At 39.4% G+C, this 17,398-nt stretch overlaps 1 protein-coding gene across 3 annotated transcripts in view; it reads right to left on the bottom strand.

The window, feature by feature from the left end:
* Nucleotides 1-17,398, bottom strand: part of LOC121285298 (NGFI-A-binding protein 1-like) — a 73,545-nt gene that overhangs the window by 20,959 nt on the left and 35,188 nt on the right. Inside the window, exons 1-4 of one of the 3 annotated variants that reach the window (XM_041201724.1) lie at nucleotides 13,368-13,734; nucleotides 4,721-5,554; nucleotides 1,712-1,845; nucleotides 1,544-1,595 (exon numbers count right to left, since the gene is read on the bottom strand). In XM_041201724.1, the coding sequence (XP_041057658.1) occupies nucleotides 1,544-1,595; nucleotides 1,712-1,845; nucleotides 4,721-5,539 (1,005 nt within the window). In that variant the 5' untranslated portion in view covers nucleotides 5,540-5,554; nucleotides 13,368-13,734. Of the gene's footprint in view, nucleotides 1-1,543; nucleotides 1,596-1,711; nucleotides 1,846-4,720; nucleotides 5,555-8,301; nucleotides 8,417-13,367; nucleotides 13,735-17,398 lie in introns of those variants that run through there. The other 2 variants (XM_041201727.1, XM_041201725.1) reach the window with 2 other exon arrangements.

The following is a 17,398-nucleotide window of genomic DNA, read 5'->3' as shown; positions in this document are numbered from 1 at the left end:
TCTCAGATTATTCAAGTTTGTTATTCAATGTACATCAGAAGGAAGTCCAGTTAAACTATTAAATAGAGGCATTATAGAAACAGTGTAACATTAAAGCTTTTCTGCGATTTTGTTCAGTTTTTCTACAATCAAAAACCAAAAACATGCAATTCAATAGCTTTATATTGAATAAACTAGAAGATCACACTCTCATATCATGGTATGAAATGTACAGTTATATACTTAAGAGAAATAATAAAAGATGCCCTGCCCCACACACTCATCACCCATTGCTCCATGACTACACATTGGTTGCCTATCCTCCAATGCATTAAACTTAAAATCCTTTTCTAGAAAGCACTCGATGGCCTTGTGCCACCCTATTTCTGCAGCCTGACTGAGTCTTATATCCTCTCCCATCCACACCCTCTAACCTTTATATTCTTATCTAGTATGCTTCCTGCCACTCCTTTCGTCCACTTTTAGTGGCACATCCTTCAGCTAGCTTGACCCTACTAGCTGTCAATCTCTCTGTAAACTCCTCTGTGTCTCCACCTCTCATTTGTGAAACCCTCCTAATTTCTGCCTTCATGGCTTGCCATCAATTCCCTTAGCTCCCTCCATCTATGAAATAATTGGGACATTTTAACATTAAATAACCCATGTTTGTAATATGTGGCAGTTAAAAAGTAGTAAGAAGTCATATGAATCTTAATGAGATTTTACCTCTAATGCTCCAGGATATTTTGAGATATGTTGAAGAAAGGAAAGCTTTATTCTATTGCTTTGGTAAACTTCATCATGGTGAAAGGCAATGAATTGACACATGAAGATGTTCACATTGCTGTGGTATGATCACTGCACAGTTCAACATTTAGTTGTCAGAAAATAACACTTATCAATGTGTGTAAGCTCTTGGATAGCATTCGACATTGACAACTGTCTTTTCAAACACTAACGCACCTTCGTATTTTTTTCTCTTAATTAACCACAGCCTATGGCAATTACACATGAAGCTACTTAAAAAAAGTTTTTTTATACGTTGTCGACTGTGCAATTTTAACTGCATGTGCAACCTTTGCCCCAGTTATTGTACTCTATAGGATTTTTGATTTTATCAATTTGTACCCCACCCATGTTCTTTGTGTGAGCCCCAACAGTATGAACTAATGCAAACAGAGTCCACACTCAAAACATTTGCACTGTGAAAATATAATCACAGTTAATTACATTGGTAAAAGGACCATGATTTTGAAGAATGGAATTTTCCACTCAAAGAGCAAATTTCACTTCGTGCTTGGCCCATTTTGCACACTGGCAACATAGCTGTTGCCTTTTCAGAAAGTTTCTTTCCTTCACAAGCTATATGCTTCAGTGCATTTGCTCCACTGTGCTACTCAGAAGCTAGTGCTCATATCACATGAATGTTTGACACCTCCTGACATTATTTTAATGTGCCATCAAATTATGGTCAGAATCTTCACAAATCATTCATTCCTAAGTGCCCCTTCCATGAATTTAATGTATGAGAAACCTGCACACAAAATACTAAACCATTCATTACCTCCATTTTTATTCGTTTGGGAGACGATTCATCTTGCTCAGCACACCTAGACCTGCAATTAAATACATACAAGCAGCTTTAAATAATCTAACGATGTGAAATGTTAAATGTCAGGTAAAGAAGAAAACAAAATACAAATTTCTAGAGTTTAAAAGTGAAAGTCCTCACCTGGAGGTTTTATAGGTGTATTTGTAGGTTACTTCTCGGGAGACCTGTCGAGCTAACGTAAATAGTTCATCTCTCCGAGTGAGCAATGCGTTATCCTTTGTACAGAGTTGAGCAGCTGCTTCATTAACAGTTAGCTGTAAACAAATAACAAATGATGTGTTCGGGGCCACTTTAATGGATCAGCTGGTTGAAGAGTGAGTAGTGAGCCCATACTGAGCAGAAAGACTAAATCCCCAGTCCATAATGAGTCAGTTGGTCTCAGCTGGGGCTGTGGTAAAGGGCTCCTGCAACATCAATGGCTACTCTACGCGGTGTCTGCTGACACGCTCGAGGCCTTCCGTGCTCGGTGGGCACCGCGGGGACTGGGGTGTTTTGTTGACCCCTTTAATCACATTTTGATTTAAAGTTTGTAAGGTTCCTTTAAATTTTTGTCCTTGGTTTTACAGCTGACCTGAATTAGGGGCTGTGCCTGATTTATCCCAATTTTGTTGATTTGGTTTAATTGTTTTCATTTAAAAGATTATCAATGGCTACTCTAAATAACTCATGGAGTGTTAAGCACTTTGAAACGTTTCTGAAAAACATGAAGCATTATAAAAATGCAATCTAAGTTAGCAAATGGGGCAGGAAAAAATAATCACCAAAGGTCCCTTTCTGGATTGTTCTCCATTGGGCGCTTAGACTGGTTGAGAAAAGGATACGGCTGAGCTGCAATGCCCCTTTTGGGCAAATCACCAGCCAACACTCAATTTCTAGGCTTACATACATCCACTTAGATGAAATAACATCTCATAGATGGCATGGTCAAGCAAGATTTCAATTCCATTTAAGATAATGAGGGCGAGGTGGCAAGAAAACTGCTAGCAAAAGAAAAGCATTAAGAAAAAGCTTTTCGACAGTGTTCAAAAAACCTCACCTTTTCACCATGAATTCGAATAAAAACAAACAGCATAAAACTAAAATTACGACCATATACTCCCATAATGTAAAAGCAAAATATTGCAGTTGCTAGAAATTCTCAACAAGTCTTACAGCGTCTGTGGAAAAAGAGAAACAAGTTAACATTTCAGATGCAAGGCCACTGGCCTGAAGTGTTAACTCTGTTTCTCTCTCCACAGATGCTGCCAGACCTGCTGAGTATTTCCAGCATTTTGCATTATTACTCAAATCATGTAACTTCAATTATATTTTCAAGGAAAGATGGCACAATGGTTAACAACACAGTATTTTCTGCTAGCATTCATGTGTAAGTCATTGTGCAGGGGAAAATAGTCTTCCAAGGTTGGAACTGATGTATGTTATTGGGTAACAAACATGCTGGTTGCACCTCTACATTTGTTAGGATTCTTTTTACATTATAAGCAGTTCTTCAATTAAAATGTTGCTTTTAATAATGGGAAGAGAGGATCAAGACAATGAGTTCTTCAAAGTGTACTGCAGTTGAAATAGACTGAATACCTTATTAGGCTCAAGTAAATGAATGGTAAATTTTACATAAATGAAATTAAAATGTGCAATAGGTGTTTGTTAAAGTCAATAAAATTTTTTTATAATTTTACACAAAGTCCATAGCCCAGATTTTGGTGCCTAAATGACAGCCAGTTTAATGGTGCCTGCGGTAAAGGAGTGAATCGTTCAGCTACTTGTGGCGAGGAAACGATACATGATTTTCAAATCATCGCAAGTTAATGGACAATTTGCAAAGCTATAGTGAGGGCTTGATGCAAAAACAGCAACTTGCCCTCAACCTCCCAGTGAGTTTCATGAAATTGCTGCATTTGCGCATTAATTGATAATTAAATTCGCCACAAAAAGTTAAAGCTGCTATTTAACAGAGCAAGTATCTTTCTTTAAGACTAAAGGAAACTTATATTCCAGGAACAGCGTTCAATCTCTTTACCCCAGAAAGGGAACAAAGTAAACTGTGGAGTCTCATTCCTACAGATGGTAAACTATTAAGAGATTTTTATTTTTATTACTTTTCCTTTCTTAATCCAATCTTTATTTTCCTCTTTCTGTATTAGATGTCACTAGAATGTATCCTATTTCCTTTTTTGTTATTCATTTCATTGGTTAAGGAGATAGACTATTGGCCCTGTTGTTCAATGTTCCAGATTTCCATTATGTTCTTCCTGCTGTAGCAGTTCACACTTCCAGCAACTTACAGGGCAAACATTTTTTGAGCTGAAGGGTGAGGGAAAATGCCCCCCTCCTCCGGCAAAATCTGGACCAATGATGAAAAACAACTTGCTTATAAGCTGTGTTCAAAGAAAGCTAGGTTTAATCTAGATAACAAAAATTCTTAGACATTTCTTAAATGTTTTCTTATCGATTCATTAATATTATATTGATAATTCTTCAAAAAGTGGAAAACGTTTCTTGACCTATTGTAATTTCTGCAGATTTTTTTGTAAAATGTGATTGGTTAACAAATATGAAGCCAACATCAAAAATAATGCAACCCTGACCTCGAAAGTACTTTTGTTTACAATATACCGATATCCAATAAAATAGGCAATTAGTGGGACTGGTGTGGTTTTGAAAAAACTATGGCTTCCTCATACCTGAGCACTTGTTAGGCCAGTACTAAAGTTTTTATAGGCCAAAGTTAGCAGGGAATTCTATGTAATTTACCATTTACATCGCATTCAGATTATTTTTATTGTTAATTACTCAGCCCAATTTTTATTGGAAAGTAAGCATAGAACACTAATGACTAAACTACTTGCTTTGCACATTCTTGTAACAGGTCTGAGTACCCAAGGCAGACAACACACCCACCCACTATGAACATATGCATGAAGATCTGTCATTTCTAAACTAGAACAGGAGCTGAAATTCTGCCCACTTTCCAATACAGAAGTACATGCCTGGTCTGATTATTGTGGCGAAACACCAACATTAAAGAAGTCGTGGGCTCTACCTGTTTTACTGAAGGACTGCAGAATGCAAAGTTCTGCAAAGGGAACACATAAAAGAGTGGAGCATGAGATAGAGAAATTTCTGTACCTCGTGAAGTGTAAGATGCTTTCCGTCCTTCCTTTTGGAATCAAACCGACCATATATTGCACTATATTTTCGGATCTCTTCTTCTTTGTGGGGATCACCATCAGTCATGTCAAAGATATGGCTAATCATTTTTGCTAACTTCTTATTGGTTTTTAAAAATTCTTTTACTTCATTTCTGTCCGTTTTTGGAATGCCTTGAATCAAACGGTCAACAGATTCTGTAATTGCAATGACTGCAGCAGCATCAAGAATTTCACCATTTTCTTTTGGCGAAGATGGAGATGCAGGGTCAGCAGGGGAAAGACTCTGTTCACTCTCAGTAGTGGAATGTCCTTGCCAGAACCGTAGTTCACTGCATATTTGCAGTGGTGAATTCCCTGCCATGCCAGACTTGTTAGGTCCCACTCCCTGACCGCATATTGCAGCTAAACATTTTGGAAACTTCACAGGAGGATCCCGAAGGTTACTATTTCTTTCATTACTGTTAGAATTTGACCCAGGAAAAGCAGCTGAGCTCTCAGATATTTTGTACAGTGGGATGCTGCTGACTGGAAGAGAGTTCAGGGGTTGATTAAAGACAGAGGGATTTGTCACCCAGTCTCTCAAAGCTTTTTGCAACCTCCTGACATGCAGAGGTTTGCTAGCCATGCCAACCAGGGCCATGATCTCCAAGAATTCCTCCTCCCCTGCTTCACAGAGCTGCTGTACATCATCTCCCCCTTGCTGAATGAAAGCATCATAATAAGACAAGAGATTGGCTCGCTGCAGAATGCGATAGAGTTGTAGTTCACCAAGGGTCCTTGGTAAAGTAGTTGCCATGACCAAATGCAACACCTGTATTTAAAAAAAAATAAATCAATTGAAGTTAAAAACCATTTGTAGAATAAATGTCGGACTTTGGCTGTTTACATAGTGAATTCTGAGTACATTCATACCACACTCCACCTCTGCTGTCTGTGGGTGGCACGATACAGGCTCCTCTTGTTTGGAACACAGACATTCTCCAACGATTACAGCCTGATAACTCGCACACAGTATTATGCTATGAATGTATCATGGGATTACCCAAGTCTTAACTAAATGGCTTTTAATTTAATATTGTTCTTAATTTAAAGCTATAATAGTAATATGCCCATTAAATTGATATGCACATGATATTTTCAGTATAAAAAATTCTACAAAAGTATTTCTAATATGTTGCAATGAAAAATAGCAAAGAAGAAATGGTAAGATTCCCTTCAAAGGGAAACTGAGTACTCCTTGGGAAAAAAAACTTTACTGTTTTTTGCTTTATTTTTATTAAAACAGTGTGTCGATGACAACAATATTGGCTGCAGTATTGAGCCAGACACTGTGAGGGAATTGCATTTATCATAGCAAAGTCAACAAATCAGAGTGCTTCTGCACTCAGGCCATTTCAACTCTGTGTGGCAATTTAAAATCCTGTCACAAATTAAGCAACTCCCAGTATTTCAACATGATCTGTATGCAGGTGTGGTAACAAAAGCAAATAAATGATGCTGATAACTCCAGAATCTGAGCGAGTGTCTGAACAGGTTGTAGCAGGGATACTGCAGGGAGTGTTAAACAGTGCAAAAAAGATATGAGCTCCCACCAAGTGGAAACATGTAGTTATCATCAAATTTCCATTTTTACATCCAAGAGGCCCAGTGATAAGTTACTGAGGTATTAAAGGATCAGTCACATTTCTCTGCTACTCAGTAAATATCAGCAATTGAACTTTAATATTTTTCATTGTTTTTCTTGTGTGTCAAAAAAGGAAAAATGAACAGGCAACTTCCCCAAGCACATTATATAGGAACATAAGCAGATTATTCATCCTCGAGCCTGTACTCATCATCACCTTTCATATTTAAACACCAGTCAGCAGTGGAAATAAGTAGCAAAACGTATATGTTATTTTATTTATAAACTGTGGGAAGAGATATAATTGGAGTTTTACTTACAGAACTATAGACATAAGATATATTATCTGCATTGTACTCATTTCTTTAATATTCCTTCTCTAAGGTAAGAAACAACTAGGCTCACAACACTGGTCTGCTATTTTCTTCCTTCTCTCCAACCTCCTAGGCAATTTGCATCAGCAAGTCGTTTCTGTCTTCTTCTACCAGATCTACAAATCCCTTGCTATCCTACACTCTCATCTTACCAAAAGCTAAAGTGGACATGCTCACCTCAGTACCCATATAAAGCCACATCAGAGGTATGCACTAGACATATACTCTATGATTTGCCAGATTACAGGAGTTCATATGAACAATGTTGTGTCCAATAAAAAATTTCAGCTGAAGAGATACACTTAAAGCATTATGTGAATATATACATATTCTAGTTGGAGCTTGGGCCAAAACAAAAAATAATTCCAATTACTTAAGGAGTACCCCCCTTAAATAACTGATCTGTAGACTGGAAAACAGTGGCAGACAAAGTATAAACTTCTCTTTCAAAGAATCATGTAAAATACAGTTAACAACAGGAGTGCATTGCAAGACTATAAGACACTAAAGTGGTATGGTTCCTGTTGTCAATAGTTAGAAGCTCTACGTTAGAGCCCCGCTCCAGGACTTGATGGCCAAGGTACATGCATTCGTAATGCAGCCAAACAGATTGAGTATCAACCAGCAAATCCTTCCAACACACGCCAATGGTGGATGAGTAATGAGTAGTGAGTAATGGCAGGTGGTAAGAGCAGAAGAGATTCCTGGTCAGCCATGCGATGGAAAGAATGTTGGAGCCTCTATCATCACTATCCATTGCTCCAGACTACCACATGCATGTAAAAGTGCATGTTGCCACAGCAACCTGGACTCACTGAGTTAACTTTAACACATCACTGCCACATCAGCATACATGCTGAATAGAATTTCCTATCTTATAAGGATACTGTGTTTCTTCGGCTAAAAAAATCAACAGGAGGGATTTCACCACCCAAAGACTTCAGGTATCAAACCAATAAAACAAAGTTTCAACAACTTTTAAAATTATTCAAATCCTTGATCATGTTGTAAGCTCAAATATGCTCCCAGCCACTTTATAATGTACAGCATGAAAGCATCTGTCTGAACAGCTCCCCAACAGCAGTGACTAGCCATCCAAATTGAGTGCAGCTTCCGGCTTGTCCTGCATGTATAACTATATCATACAGTAAATTCACTGCCTTGTTAAAATTAATAAAATGCAACTGATTTCCACCTGTTTTAAACTCCAATATAAATACCAAGTTCCACACTCCTCTCTAAAACTAAACATGCGCCAGCATATTACCTTAAACATTTTCATCCTCCTATCACCTTAATCTACCCTAATCTGCAACCTCCATTTTATATTCTTTTGACTGATGTCCTCTCCTTTCCACTGCTCATAAAAAACCTTTAATTTACCATGCCCTGAATTCTGTAATACTCCATCCAGAAAACTCCTCCTCCTACTTCTGTCCCCACCTCTAAAAGCCTCTTTCTTTTGACCATGCTTTTAGCTAATTCCACATCCCAACTTCAGTTTGTTATCCATAAAGTATCTCAGCCACATGAAAAATACTGTAAAAAAAAGCAAGTTACTTTTGCTACAATTTACTTATCCAAAGAGCTCTCTTCTCCAGTTTTGATAAATGCTACCAATTTCTGTTATTCTTTTGAGTTGAAACACTGGAGGTCAGATGCTTGTTTCCAACCAAAGTCAATTTTTATTGAGCACATTTTTCTGTGCAGGTTCTTCTATCTGTTTTCATTAAAAAAAAATGAGATCAGAGGAGAGTTTATTTGGAAAACATATTATTTTTACAGAAGTGAGAACAGTTCATCAAAAAAGTTATACTAATCAATCAGTCTCCTGTGGTGTTGTACACAGGGACTCGACAAAGTGCAGACTTCAGTAGGCGTGGGGTTAAAGGTTGGGGATAATGGAACCAGGGTTGTAGATATATTCGGACAGATTTTGCTGCAGCAGGGATCTCATGGTGTCTGCTGTTAGTTAAACTTACCCCTGCACCCTTCAGCTTAAAAACACTTTGCTCATTAAGTTACTGAAAGCATGAGTTGATAATGGTGCAGCAAAGGAAAGAGGGCTTCTGGGACCCGAATAAACAGGACAGTCAACAGAGTATCTTCCTTAAACATATTGGTAAAAGGATTGGGAAATAAACACAAGGGGGAAGTGAGAGAGGGTGAATTAAAGCCGATGAATTCAATGTTAAAACATGTACAGAAAAAACAATAAACTAAGGGGAAAATTCAATTGAGAGAAAGGAAAAAAATAACATTTTACATTTGTGGATTGTTATTAGGCAATTTTTAAAAAGGAATGGGATTCCACATTTCTAATGGTTTCAATGGTCCATTGGTAGTCATCAATGCTGACCACATTGTTTGAAGCAAAAGAGTACTTGCAGTTGTAAATTGCTAGCTTTAAATATCTGCACCAGACTTACACTGTGTGGAGTTGCTAATGCAAATACAGCAATTTCACAACAATGCAAAATATTGGGTTGAATTTTACATCTCCTGGAGACAGTTTTGCAAGTTCGGGGGGTGGGGAGTGTAAAATTGGGGACCATGCCATAGGCACTGAATCCAGCCAAGCGGAGAGGGGGATGTGTGGTGAAGGCTCAACCCTGACATTTATGCTGAGTGGGGGTCGGGTGGGTGGGGCGGGGGCAGGAACACCGCCCCCCTGTGTAAGATCCAACCTAATGTCTCCACAAAGTTAACAGCAAAGCAGCACAATTTGGACATCATGTTTTTTGGATATTGGCATTTCCCTTGTGCATTTTCCCCTTACCTGAAGCTGCAGTACCATTTCTGCATAAATAATAGCAAATACCATTAGCCTCATCATTATTTTTACAATAAAATCTGGTCTGGAATTTTAAAATATATTCAGTCCCCCATATTGAAGTAATGTTTTGTGCCCTTATTTTTATATACTTTGATGTTATATTATTTATAGGGTTGTCAATTCATTGCAGTTAATTTCTGGTGAATAATACATTGGCGATTGACATTTCTATCTCAGTAAATGTGAAAGTTATGGAAATATTACTAGGTTTCAAAAAAAGGTCTAATTTCCAAAACTTTGCTTTAAACACCACTTAACCTTCCTCTTACATTTTCAAATTTAAAATGACTTTGGTTTAGCAGAAGAATCCTTTGGTGCACGACTTTGCTATGACTGTTTCACAGCTGTTCAACTCTTAGTGGTGGGATGTAGGAATAGATGATAAGAAAATGAAAATAAAGGAGTCTGTCAGGGAGCACTAGAATTTGCCATTTGATTTTTTAAAAATCCATTCCTAATTGTCCTTGGAAAGGTGGTGGTGAGCCACCTTACTGACAACTGAATGGCTTGCTAGGTCATTTCAGAGGTCAGTTAAAAGTCAATCATACTTGCTGCGCTGTGGGTGGCAGGAAAGGCCAGGAGGTGGGGTGGTGTTATTCCAGGTTGGGTGAACAGATAAAGGTGCAGGTTGAATTGGATATGGTAGGGTAAAGAGGCCAAATGTGGCAAATAAAGACATGGAGACATCCTTGGAAAAAAGTTAAAAACAAAAGTAGAAAGTAGGGCTATCAAACAATAAAAAATGTAATCATGGTTAATATGCTAACAATATTTAGCAGAAAGCACACAAAACGGAAATAAACTAAAGTATTATGGAATGAAGCACTAAAAGTGAAACATTTGGTTTATCCTTTAAAAACTTCTTGACAATTCATTAGAGAGAAAGACAGTTACTTGTACACAGTCAGAGTTCCAGTATCTTTCATGTTAAACAATTCACTAGATGAATTTTTCTTTATAATTCCATATAATATTAGCATCAGTAATAAAAGCTTGAATCAGATGGGCACAGTAAATGCATCAATTAAATGTGATTCAAACAAAGATTAATAGATTAAACATTTTAATCAGAGCATTAAATCACAATTATCTTTCTAATTGTTGGACAGCCCTAATTGCTCATTGTTCAACATCAAAACAAAGCATTTGGGGAGCAGCGTTAATTCCAGCACAGAAATTACTTCTGGGCAGAGGTCAAGGCACTGGGAGGCACAAGGTTGAGGTGTTCCAGCAAACCATTGAAGAAAGAGCATATTTAATGGAAAAAGTTATATCCACATAAGCATAAATGTGTAAAAAAAAAGTGTCAAGTGGGTTTTGTGGACAGTAAGCAAATGCAGATGAGTTTTGATTTTTAAAATCTGAAGATATTACACACCTTTAGAAAACCACCTTTTTGGTTGGCATTAGATGTCACCTGCATTCTTTGTTGAAATAAGCATTAAGGAATTTGAGTGAGCATGTGACATCTAGTGTCAAAAAGCAGGACTTATACTGACTTTGTTGTAAGTACTATAATGATAAAACAACTAGCAAGAGGTAGCGGATAAATTCTCCTCTCACCAGTTTGGGGTATTTATGCCAGTACTGAAAAATGTCCAGTGCTCAATATTAAACTGCACCTCAAGAACACTCATTTTCCTTTATTTCCAGCTTATGAGCCAAAAAATATGATAGACGAGGAGTAAAGGCATCAAAAATACATATTAATTTATTAATGTTAGTATTTTACACTTTTCTGTACTTTTTTGCAACAGCATCACCTTTGATTTGCAACATAATAAAACAATGCTGATTTTTTTTCTTCATTCTTTCATGGGATGTGGGTGTCACTGGCAAGGCCAGTATTTTTTACCCATCCCCAATTTCCTTTGAACTGAGTGGCTTGCTGGGCCATTTCAGAGGGCAGTTAAAAGCCAACCACATTGCTGTGGATCAGAGTCACAAGTAGGCCAGACCAGGTAAGGATGGCAGATTACCTTCCACAAAGGACATTAGTGATGGGTTTTTACGATAATCGACGATAGTTTCATAGTCATCATTACTGAGACTAGCTTTATATTCTATATTTATTAATTAATTCAAATTCCACAAACTGCTATGGTGGGATATGAACCCACATCCACAAAGCATTAGTCTGTATCTGGATTACTAGAACACATTACAACTATGCCACCGTCTGCCCCTGCCACCATCTCCCCCTGATGATCCCTGGTTCAAGCTCATTTTCTTCAAATTACACGGATGCCCACTACTACGTGTCCAGTGAACAATGACAGCTTCAATGACTAACTGCTATCTCTGTACCATGCTCCGAATAAGTGTGAAGGTCAAGAAACCTGGTCATCTAGTTATTTTGGTAAAACAATTTGCATCCCCTCCCTCTCCTGAATACATGACAGCTCAGTCTAAGTCTGCCCTCACCCAAAATTCACTAGCACACATTTCAGCAGGGATAACTGGATAGCGAAGAGGAATGCAAATCTGCTGATTTCCCCTCCCTTGCCCAGGGACACTACAGGCTGATTCAAATACTCCTACTACCTCCAGTCCCCAGCTGAGATCAGCAATTTCAGCACTATTAAATCAAGGTCCTTTTGGACTGCACAACTCACTTTTATATGTCATCATATGCAAGGCAATTTTTGGTGCATATCAAAATGATGGTACAGTGGGCCATTCTGACTATGCAGTACCAATGCCACCTGTTCAACTGAAACTATCCACTCCAGTCCCAGTTCTCTCAGAGATTTTCAAACAAGTATGGTTGGCATTCACTGCAATAAGCAGGCATATATATTCAGACCCAAATTGTGCAAGCAGTCTTCTCTCTCGCCACTTTAATTGGAGCACCAACCCCATTATGATGTTATAATAATATTTGCAACACAGTTAAGGGGTGCTGGGAATTAATTGGTGATTTAAATACAGGTTAACCAACGTATGATTTCAAGTTATTGCAACTGAAGAGGGCAGGGAATTAAGCTTCTTCTGCAAAATGACACTGAGCACCTGCCCACACACAAGCAGTGGCCAATGTGCATCTTCCGTCCTGAGCCGGACCTCTCTAAAAAGCGAGGCACAGCCTTCAGCCGCCGCTCCGATCATCTGCCTCTCCCACACTGTTTTTCTGAAGTCCAAATATTTTTCTGACCAATTTCAAACAAATCAAGGCTCAATTGGAAGAAACGTTCTACGCAGATTTATTTATCCCCATCCTAGCTTTGTCCCATGGAGTGGGAAATGCTAAAGAAGCGGGGTTTAAAGCACCGACTAACTTCTGTGGTTTTGGGAAGAGTTATTTAAGAAAATTAACTGAAGACAGAGAAATGTATGTGACATTATTTGGTTTTGCAGTAGTAATGTAACTACTTTTAAACAAGTAGTGCGTAGATTGAACACACACCCACATGACAAATGTTAAATCTCACGCACACTGTAGTTAGTAAATAAAATGTTTGAATTAAAGATGATCCAGTCGATTCTGCCATCAAATTCCTTTTTCTCTCTCTCCCTCGCACTACTGCAGCTTTCACGCCTACTTGAGTCCATAGTATTGGAGCTCTTTGGGAATCACCCACACAAATACGAAATCCACCCTCTCCTTCCGGCATAAAGGACCGCACAAGCCGGGATTTGAAATAAAAAGTAAACTTCCTCCCTTCCAGCAAAAAAATACATCACCCCATCTCTGTCGGTGTATAATTAACATTATCTTGTGCATTAAGTACAAATGACAGAAAGAGCCCCATGTGCAGTGAGTTAGCTGCAGAATGACGGCCGTACCTACCTGGTGCAGTGCGCGCTGCCGGCCTCCCTGAGCTTGTCTTCCGTCTCTCTCTTCTTTTCTCTGTCTTGTGTGTTATCCGGAGCAAAGTAAGAACTTTCTCTCTCTTTCTATGTTCCAGTCAGGACAGGACAGACAAGAGATGGGCTGCTTCACTCTGGCAGAGCCAATACTCCGGACAGTGGGGGGGGGGGGGGCGGAGGGAGTCGGTGTGAGGGAGGCGGAGGAGACAACTCCTGGTCCGGACTCTACTGTTGCATTTGAATAGCAGGCGGGCGCTCTCGCTTTGCCCGCAGCAGTCCAGATGCCTAACTTGCGCCCGGGTCTCGGGGGCTGTGATTTGGATGTTTTTTTTTTCTCTCCTCTCTCTTTTCGCTCTCAACTTTCCCCTTGTGAGTGTGTGTGTGTATCTCTCTGTCAGCCTCCTCCCCCTCCGGCTTGTATGGGATATTCCGGTCTTGCTCATACTCACTCCCACACGGCCAGCGTGACGCAGATCCTAGCGTGGGAGGACGCGGGCCGTGGGAGGCTGGTGGAAGGAATACCAAACATAACTAGTGTAGCGACAAAATGCAATGAAGTCAGCTTGTTACCAGCTGAGCATGAGCTGCAGGGACTGCATGTCACTTCTATTTAAAAGTCTCCCTCTCCGTGAAAGTAAGAAAAATATATAGACGCTCTTTGCTGTGCGGTGTTTTTCTCGCACGGTCGAGGAGGTCAGCCTAGTAATGGTGCACATGTGGTAACACCTCGCGCGCTGAGAGGAAGGTCTGCTCTCAAAAGATTTGGGGAGGGGAGGGGAGGTCCCCTAGTGATCGACTGACATAAAATGTGCAGTTGTGTGCTCATTAACTATTTCTACAGTTCCTTCCACAGGGGCAACTTTGAAACAGATGTTGGTGTCTTATGCCACGGTTGTGTTGGTAAACACCCAAAGGACACAGCTGCGGGCCTTGGGACCCTTAAAATGCAATGTATTCGGAGTTAGAGTCGCCTTAACTTGACAATACCATAATCCGAAGTTTGGAACAAGTTTTTATACGTGGTTTAATAGATATCCTGGGAATTCTGCAATGAATCCATCTCTAATTTATTCTGCTCCGAACTTGGTAGCGTAAAAGAAAAAATTGGCAATGTTCAGCCGAATATTGTCTCACAGTTCAGAAGCCATTGAGCGCATTTCTGTTACTCTAGCTTCTGCATTAACCAGCACAGTGTGACTTAAGCCTTGTCAACCTCATGCAAGTGATTATCAAGATCTAGCTCTTTCTATATTGCATTACCTCTCTTTTTGCCATTTGTCATATAACGGGCGAAGAACACATCACAGAAAATGGTGCTACAAATAAATATGACCAACCTTGTTCAGTTTCATAGCATTGGGGAAAACCACCTCCTCTTAGTACATGACTGCACAGACTTTTTAAAGCTTTTTTTAAACATAGAAAGTTGAAGCTAACTTGGCAAGCTCTCTGTAGTTGAAAACTGTGAGCCATAAATTAGTGCCAGCAATAGCATTTATTGGATATCTTGGTAAAAGTAAATAGTCAGCACTGTTTTAGATCTATTTGTGCAGTGGATTTGAATTGAGTTGGAGATGGTCCCTGATTTTAAATGTCACATTTATCTTATTTTGGCTCTTGATGAGGTTATGAAATGGTGGTCCCTCTCCCAATGTAACTATGCATCACAAAGCTGTTTCTCTATTATTGTAATTGTCTGGTTAGCAATTACTGTAGCTTCTCCAACTCAAGGGGGGGAACATACTAGATTTAATATATATTTAAAAGTTGAAAATGGGGAAAATAATGAGATTTAAAATAGACAAATCACCAGAATCTGGTGGTTTCCACCCCAGGGTATTAAAATAAGCAAGGAAGGAAATTGTAAATACATTAGTCATGAATTTCCAAAACTCCCTTGATTCAGGAATCGTCCCTTTGGATTGAAAAATTACCAATTACCATTGTTTAAAAAGGGTAGAAAACATAAATGTAGTAACTGAGGGTATAGCCTCTCCTACTGTCTTTCAGGACTCATTTGATTGTTCCTAGAAGCTCTGACCAATGAGCTCTAAGTGTGGGTAACCTGGGAGGGCGGGGCTTTCTCGTCAAGGACCAGGTTCAAGTATATAGCATCTGAAAAGCTCTCTGTAATAAAGTTAATCTGTTTCATACCTTGCCTTGTGAACGCGAGTGCATCAAGAAAAAAAGCAAAAAATACTCACTAATCATGCCACTCTTCGGCAGAATCAATCCTTGTGGTGCAACTATGGAATACTGGAGCCATTACGTAGAGCGCCTTGGTTTTTATTTCGTAGCAAACAAAATTAGCACGGAGGAGAGGCACCTTTGAGTGTATGTGGTAGCAAGACACAATCTTATCCACAGTCTGATGGCCCCAAGCCTGTCCAGTTCTAAGTCATGAATCAGTAGCCCTCTTGAAAACGCATTTTCAGCCAAAGCAATTCGTAATAATGCAGCGGTTTAAGCTTAATTCCAGTGTGAGAGCCTCAGGAGAGTCCATCACAACCTATGTGGTGAAGTTGAAGCAGTTGACTGAACACTGCAACTTTGGAGACACACTAAATGATATGCTGCAGGACCGATTAGTTTGTGGAGTTCACAACACCATTCAGCGCCGTTTACTCACAGAAGTCAACATGGATTTGAAGCGCTCCATGGAAATAGCACTAGCCATGGAGAGTGCTGCGAGAGACTCGCAGGCTTTGCAACATGTACAACATGGTGCTGCTCTTTGTGTGGAATGGAACCTACTGCCGAGTGTGGCACGAAAACCAGAGACACAGCAGCAAAGCAAGAGGCAATGTCCATTGTTAGTAACATGAAAAGGACTAGTAGAAACATACTGCTCATTATTATTCAAGGAATAAACACTATTTCCTTGAAATCTGCCTGTTATAATTTCAGAATCCATCAGTATCCATCCAAGAAAACAGGTATCTAACTACCAATCTGGTTACACGACAAAATCCTTGTTTAGGGTTCAAGTTTCAAAATAACATTATAACTGCTCCTTCTTTGAGTCTAAACTTGTGCAGTATCATGCCCACTGGAGTTAGACTATGTAGAAACTCTGAATAGGGTAGATTGTTATCTTCATCTTCATCTATAGAATCCATGGTAATGTATTATTTTAATCCACCTGACAGCTTTTCTAAAACTTTTTAATTCAAATCTAGTGAAAATCATTTTTAGCACAAAGCATAGTTTTAAAATAAAAAGTTGTATCAACTGATTGTCCCTGCCATTTTACCACACTTAACCAATTCCATCATCTCAACCACTCTTAATGCCACCTCCCCCATGCCATTCAACCCTTCCTCTGCCAAACCTACCCCTTTCCTTCCAACCCACTCTTGCCATCCCCAACAATCCCAACCTTCACAGGAACAATCTCTCCAGCCCAGGTAACTTTGTTGTTGGGCCTCCTTTACCTTCCACTGTTTTTATTCTCCATCACCCCACCCCCAACCTCTCTACTGCCACCATCAACTGTTGACAGCTCAGCTGCACATGTGTCATGTGCTCCAGTCCTTTGCATGCTCCACATGCCTACGTGCACCACTGTCCGCCAAATAAACCCACCAAGACTCGCCCCTTAAACTGACCAACTAAAGTAGTCGAGTCAGACAAAAACTATTATTATAGACAGCATAGCTGAAGGAGTAGAGACCAGATATCCTAGTTAGTGGACACAGGAACAGAAATTTGCAATGGGACATTGAGGAATTACGGCAGTGAGCAAAACCTTCGGACCCATGAAAGATCGATCAACATATTCTCTAAAATGAGAAAAGTTAAGAACTGTAGAGGAGTGGAGATATTTAGGGGTCCAATTGAGATTAGAAGCTGGTGGGCACTTACAAAAATAATTTAAAAGGTTAATGGAATGGCTCAAGGAGGCTGGAATACAAAGGAATGGAAGTTATATTATTACTATATAAAGCCCTGGTTACATCCTGTTCAGAGTATGATATTCAGGTCTGGGCACCTCATTTCCAGAAGAATATG

Source organism: Carcharodon carcharias, chromosome 12 (assembly GCF_017639515.1).
Source record: "Carcharodon carcharias isolate sCarCar2 chromosome 12, sCarCar2.pri, whole genome shotgun sequence".
Classification (NCBI taxonomy): domain Eukaryota; kingdom Metazoa; phylum Chordata; class Chondrichthyes; order Lamniformes; family Lamnidae; genus Carcharodon; species Carcharodon carcharias.
This window is presented reverse-complemented; position numbering and strand designations above follow the sequence as displayed.